Here is a 6874-nt window from a genome sequence, read left to right on the forward strand (position 1 = left end):
TTGACATAGGGTGACCTAGGGCATGTTTGCTTTATGTCATTCTAAAAGGTGCCTATATTGATTTCACCTTGCTATTCAAATCATACATGATATTTTAATTGAAAATACCACCTCCCATTTTTAGTGTCATCATTACCCGATTATCAATCGTTTTGAGGTTGAGCTTTCTCATGTTGAACCTAAGCTCAAACCTATGGGTCCATTTTCTTATGCCACCATCCTTACGTCCATAGATTAGCGCCCATGCATTTTTGATCTAGTGAAGCAATTGCGTAGACTTATTTGTGAATGAGTTACTATTTTCAGTCCTTGTGCATTGTACAAGTTTGTTTGTGATTTTAGTAATTAAACATCAAGACTTTTGTTTTTTATCCTAGTTTTGTGGTTTTAATAGGCTTAGATGAGATGTTGTTTAACTTTTGGGAATTGTGATTGTAATTTTTGGGGGAAACAAAGGTTTTGTCACCGAATTGTCAAAGTGAGAGTTTGGTAGTTTTTAGGTTTGTTAATTTGGTACCCAAAACACTTAGTAGTAATTTAGACTAAGTATAGACAAGTTTTGTACTTAAGATTTTTCATAAAACAGAAGTGATGCATTCAGTTCGAATGAGGTATGTTTGAAGTCCAAACGAACTACTTTGAAGAACTCTCCTAAGTGAAGTCAGTACTGCTCATTCTAATGCAAGTTCGAAGGAGTTATTAGTTGGAAGTGTTTCTCAAATCAGGTGGCGATGTGCATGCAAGTTCGAACAAGCTATGTTCAAAGGAAATTGAAGTTCAGAGTAACTACACAATGCAGCTCATTCTAAGACTCGTTGTTCGCTATCAAGTTTGAACGAGCTTCTCATAGAATGGCTTGTTCCAAAGCTCGTTTGTAGAAGGTTCGAACTAGAGTTGTTTTGAAGAAATTGGAAGGTTGGCAGTGTTGCTCGTTCTAAATCTTATTTGTAGTAAGTTCCAACGAGATGTATTTTTGAAGGGTTCCAAGACTGGCAGTATGGCTCATTCTAAGTGGTATTTGCAATCCAGTTCGAACAAAGATAATACAGAACAAGATGTTTCAAGCTCGTCCAAAGTCAAGTCCGAACGCGCCTCTACAGTAAACCTTGTTTTTCACTCAAAATGTACTGAAACCCTAAGCAAATTCAAACGAGATGTGACCAAGTTTGAATGTTGACTTGAAATCTGCATTAAATCAGATTTCAATTTTCTTCTTTGAGCTCAAGTTTTACAAGTCTATTTAAGGACTTCTCATGCACGATTTTTCATAGACCAAGAGGCCTTAGTTCATTGTGCTAGAGATGATTTCTTTATTCTTGAGCATTCATGATCAACCTTTATTAGAGTTTCGTTGGTTAAACCACACAAACCTTTTTTTACACAAAAAGCCTTCATTCATCGGAGTTTTGAGATTGTAAGAGAAAGCTCAATAGAATAATTGCCCAATTGTTGTGGCAGTAGGAGCAAGGGGGTTGTTTGCTTGATACAAGGGAGTGTTTGTTACATAAATTTTATATTATTTGGTAATTGTTTGTACTGTGATGCATGATTTTTAAATTTGTTATAATTTATATTCCACATTAATTTTGTATAACGCCTATTCATCCCCTCATTTAGGTATTATTGTTAAGAGTCATTGGGCACAATATTGAAAGCTTAAAGAAGGTACCATACTGCTCGTTAATCTAGTACGTACATAACTATATATATATATATAAGTAAAACTAATTAGCTGATCAACTCAATTGGTCAGTAATTAATACAGACGGAGACATGTTACATGCATATCACGTGTACATCTTTTGCACACCACTTTTTTAAATCAACCATTAGATCTGTAGGACTTACGTGTGAATTCTTGTGGGTCCTACAAATCCAATAATTAATTTAAAAAAAATGATGTACAAAAAATATAAAAATATGCAAAAATCATTTTTTGAGCTCAAAATACTCATTTTGTGGGGAAGAGTGGCTTGATTTGTTGTTGTACGTCACTTGCCACACCTTTAAGACACCATCAAGACTTCCAGTACAAATTGTGCAGGCATCCTCAGTGTCGACTTCTTGAAATGCAGTGACACACCTAATCGGCCCTCTGTGACCCACCAAGATTGCAAGACACGTGTGGTGCCCATCTTGTGCTCTAACCCAAACCCTACTGGTTAAGTCAGCTGATCCACTAACAACATAGTCACCCACAGTGGCTAGGCACATTACCGCGTGGGTGTGACCCTGGAGCGCCCCACCGTATTGGTATTGCCCTGAGAACTTGCCCTTGACCCAATAGTGTATGTAACCATCTGTGCACCCACCGTACAAGAACCCGCCGTCTTGGGTTAGGGCTAGGGTTTTTACTGGCGAGCACCTGGCCGGGAGGGTCACGGTGAGTGAATGTGGCTGCTGGTCCCCTCCGTGAAAGTTGTGGCGCCACACCTTCACAGTGGTGTCATCGGACGCAGTGAAGAGTACCCCGTCGTCGGCCACAATGATGGCATTGATTGGCTCCGGATGGGCGTTGATGGTTCCAATGCATTTGAGGTCTGAAATTCGCCATAGTTTCACTGTTTTATCCAGGGAAGCCGAATACATTACGTCGTCTGATACATTGACAGCTAGGGATGTTATGGGTCCTGTATGCTTCATCTGCTATATTTTTTGATAAAATAAATTATTTTCTTTTTCTAAATATTAATAACAAGGTATATATATATATATATAGATTTCAGATGATCGATCTGGGAAATTAAAGGCAGATGAAGTGGGTCCAAGCTATTAATAGTGCACCATCTACTATTTTTAGCAACAACACAATTTCTGGAGCTAAAGTAAATTTGGAGCTTCAATCTTATCTTCCTAAAATAATAAGCACTTAAGGTACACCAATATGTACATATGGATTGATTATAAAGTGGGTCGGACGGGGGACATGCATTCTTATATATATACTATATATTACTAGTTAGCCATCAATAGAATAATGGAGGTAATTAACTTGAGCCGATCCATCGATCGATAGAGTTAACGTACTGTTGTCGGCTGGTACGGTACACAATTTGTGGACTTATTAATAATTCTTTTACCAATATTTCTAAAGAAAAATGAATAAATAATAAATATAACTCCTAAAATCATATAATTAAGATTTTGGTCACAACTCAGTTGTGCTATTTAGATATATAACTTTTCACATAACCTATATGCATATATATATGTACACAAAAAAAGAGTTTGGGTAAATATTGATGATATATACCCACTAAAAATTAATTAGGCAATCCGGCCAATTAAACATTTCTTATCGTGACGTACAGGATACGTACTTGGGTGCCTGAATTTCCACGCATGGTTGGTAGATATATTAACCAGTGAGATCGACCTAGAGTTATATGATAGAAGAAGAAATTAAAAAGGCTTTTAGATTTCTCTCGCACTATATATGCATGCTTCCTACGTACACATTTTCTAAAGAAAAATTAACCCTTTTATACAATTGTCACTTTTACACGAGCAATTATAATTTTGAAAAAAAAAAAAAAAAGGAGAGAAAAGACAATATATAGACTAGTTGACATGATGATCGATCCAACTAACACCGACAATAAAATAAATAAAGCCATAAATGTAAATTAATAAAGTAAAACTGATGAACCATTACCATTTTATCTTTGCCAGCAATATAGCTCCGGACAAAACTTCCGGTGGTGGGGATGGTGGCCAATCGGATGTGCTTCCAGGCGCCATGCCATGTTCTGCGCCACACACGAATCTTGGCATCACCATAGGCTACATAAACTCTTTCATTGGAGACCTGTAGCGCAACCACCATGCAAGCCTTGGTCTTGAGCTGCCCACACTCGATGAACTCCGAGAGTCTCCAAATCCTTACTATGTTGGTATCGGAGCCAGTGTAGGCGAAGCCGTTGGACACGGCAATGGACAAGATCTGGCCGTCCTTTTTGAGGACCGAAGAGACGCAGCGGTAGGCAGAGGAGGGGACGTCGGTGGGCGTGTGAGAAGAGTGGAGAGGGGAGGAAAGTGGTGAAGTATGGAGGCTCTGGGAGAGTACTGTCGAGCCACTTAGGCGAGGTGGGGTGTTGGGGAAGTTTGAGAAGGAGGCTTCTTTGGTGGAAATGCTTCTTGAGAACTTGTTTTGGGTGGTGGTTGTTCCTCTTATTGCAAAAGACAGGTTTGGAGGGGAGTCTCGTGATGATGCCATCTCTCTCTCTCTCTCTCTCTCAATGCAAATTAGAGAGGGCTGGTGGTGTAATGTTTCCTTTGTGGGGTAATTATGTGTATAAATGCATCTCCCCTTGGGATGCATAATGTGTAATATATGGTTTGGGTAGGATGTATAAATGCAGTACTACTAGTTCCACTTTTTCCTACCCTACCCTACCCTAGCCCCTTTTCTTTTTTTTAATTTTTTTTTGGGGAGGGGAGGGGAGCAAGAAAAAGGATTTCCTAGCCTATAATTAGGGATTTCAATTCGACAATTCCCTTTGCTCCCTACCCAAGGTGCATGAGAGGCGTCCTGGAAATAAAGCTTTTGTAAGTGGAAATATCTAAATTTATTATGTCAAGCTATTATTTGTAGTGACCCAGATTTTAAGATATAAAATATAAATATCTTAAAATAAAATTTAAAGTCTAATGTCAAATAATATAAAGATTATATGAATATTTATAGAATTAAATATTTACTAATATGAACTTATAGGATTATATATCCATTGGTATTAGAGACACGTTTACAGTTTCAAATTAATTAGACAAGATTATTGGACCTTAAACTATAAATCGAAATAAAAATAATTATCTGGAGATAGGTGCTCAAGCACCAAAACCGGCGCTCGATCTCATGGGCAATCGATCGCCATAGTTTTGCAGATTGCAGATAAACTGAACACCTGTCTTTGTTTTTGAAAAATATCTCTTATTTCCAATCCTTTACAACAGTTGAATGCGATCAAAATAAGCTAATCTCCATCGTCCAAATGTAACGACCTAGGAAAAAGCGCTAGCCACATATGCCCTATGACCCCAAAAAGACTAGTCAATTTGGAGCTTTCCTAGAATCCCTTATAAATCCCAGTTTCACCTAGTAACTAGGCAATGTGGGACTTAGCAGCCATTAGTATCTTTATAAACCACTCACTCTATGTGAGCTATTCATCTCTTTCCAATATGGGACCGAGGTGTTACACAAAATCCGTTTAAATTGAGAGATACCCCTTCGGTTTAACACGCACCATCCCCTTCTTCTTCCTCTCTCTGCTTCTCTCTTGAAAAGAAGCTGCAAACCCCCTCTCTTCTTCTTTGTTTCTCTGTTGCAGCAGTAGCAGAATTCCCTTCTGTTCCTTGTTTCTCTTTCATGTAAAGCATAAGCTCTCCCTATGTGTCTCAGTTTAAATCAAAAAACCAGAAATCTCTCCCTTCCTCCATCACTCGGTCTACACCCAAAAACAAAGGAGGATTTCCTCTCTTTCTCGGTCTCCTCCTCTGCTGTTTTTGCTGCAAAACCAAACTCTCAAACTCTCTGTCTTTATCTCAAACAGCAGATCCTCTGCATCTCACTTGGTAGCAACTCTCTTTGGAAAACAAGAAAAGAATTTGAAAGCTCTCAAGCAAGTTCTCTCTCTTGCTCTCCCTCTCTTTCTCTGGTACAGAAAAGAAAAAGAAAAGAAATACAAAGAAACCTCCCTCAACTCTCCTCTCTTTCCTCTCAGGATAGCAGAAGGAATATAGAAAACTCTCACTTTAAACTCTTTGTGTGTCGACCAACCCTCTGTTTTTAAGAGAAAAATACAAAACAGAGCTCTCCAAAAATCTACTCTCTCACGGCTCCTCTCTGTCTCGGCTTAGGAATAAAAGAATACAGAAGAACAACAATAGAAAGAAAAGGAAAAATAAGAAAAGAAAAGAACCCATTATCTCCCTTTTTGCTGGTTCAGTTTTTCTATAAGAGAAAAGAGAGTTTTCAATCTTTGTCTCTCATTTGGCCTGGCTGTGTGCAGATGCAAAAGGGTGCAATTCCAGCCCCTCTTTCTTAAAGTATTTGGTAAGCTTTTAATTAAGCTTTGGTTTATGATTTTATGAGATATTTGATTATTAAGTTATCTAATATTTTAAGTTGTGTTTTAAACAGAGTATTTTAAGTGGCGTATTTAAATAATAAAACAAGTTGTTGTGATGCCTGAATAAAAATGAATATTTTATAAAAGCGTCGTTGTAATGCCCAAATAAAAATAAAGTATTTTATAAAAATACTACTCAAAGTTTTAGAAATAAAGTATTTCTAAAGCATTGGCTATGCTAATGCTATAATTCTGTCAAAGTAATTATTTATACGTCGATATGCCACCCGTATATTTTAAAAGTGTTACAAACGCTATTTTTACTAAGGGTTAAAGTTGTGTGATTCTTGACTGATCGTGACTAAAATAAGTCATATGTTGGCTTAAACCTATTTTGATATCACACTGTTTCAGTTAAAATAACTAAAACAGAACATGCCTTAGTATTACCTAATTAAAGATTCAGTTATTTTGGGTTGTAAAACTCTATAATGGATTCAATGAGTTTTAGTGGTGTCTATAATCTAGTTTTAATAGATTAATAACCGAATTGAAGCGGTATATATATATATATATGGTTGTATTTATACCTATTTTATTTAAGGGTATTGTGGACGTTAATTAATAAATACAGTAATATTATCCACATGAAATATACGGTAATATAATCGGTCTATTTTATATGCCATCATAATGTCTATGCAGCATTAGAAAATTATATTAAGTTATCAGAAGCAATATTTGGAAAATATGTTAAGTGAGTTAGAAGTCAAAAGTGATAAGAATAATTAAAGGGGTAA

At 36.8% G+C, this 6874-nt stretch overlaps 1 protein-coding gene across 1 annotated transcript; it reads right to left on the bottom strand.

The window, feature by feature from the left end:
* Positions 1–934: 934 nt before the first annotated feature.
* LOC133863268 (protein JINGUBANG-like) lies at positions 935–4232 on the bottom strand. The gene is made up of 3 exons (XM_062299225.1): positions 3656–4232; positions 1943–2643; positions 935–1007 (listed from the first exon to the last, which is right to left on the bottom strand). The coding sequence occupies exons 1-3, from the start codon at positions 4214–4216 to the stop codon at positions 935–937; spliced, it is 1335 nt and encodes a 444-aa protein (XP_062155209.1). The 5' UTR covers positions 4217–4232.
* Between the last annotated feature and the right edge of the window lie 2642 nt (positions 4233–6874).

Source organism: Alnus glutinosa, chromosome 3, assembly GCF_958979055.1.
Source record: "Alnus glutinosa chromosome 3, dhAlnGlut1.1, whole genome shotgun sequence".
Taxonomy (NCBI): Eukaryota; Viridiplantae; Streptophyta; class Magnoliopsida; order Fagales; family Betulaceae; genus Alnus; species Alnus glutinosa.

Coding starts and splice junctions, on each gene's coding strand:
- LOC133863268 (XM_062299225.1), bottom strand. CDS start 4,216: ATGGCATCATCACGAGACTCCCCTCCAAACCTGTCTTTTGCAATAAGA. Junction 2,644..3,655: donor TTGCTGGCAAAGATAAAATG/GTAATGGTTCAT, acceptor AAAATATAGCAG/ATGAAGCATACAGGACCCAT. Junction 1,008..1,942: donor CCACAAAATGAGTATTTTGA/GCTCAAAAAATG, acceptor AATACCACTTAG/AATGAGCCATACTGCCAGTC.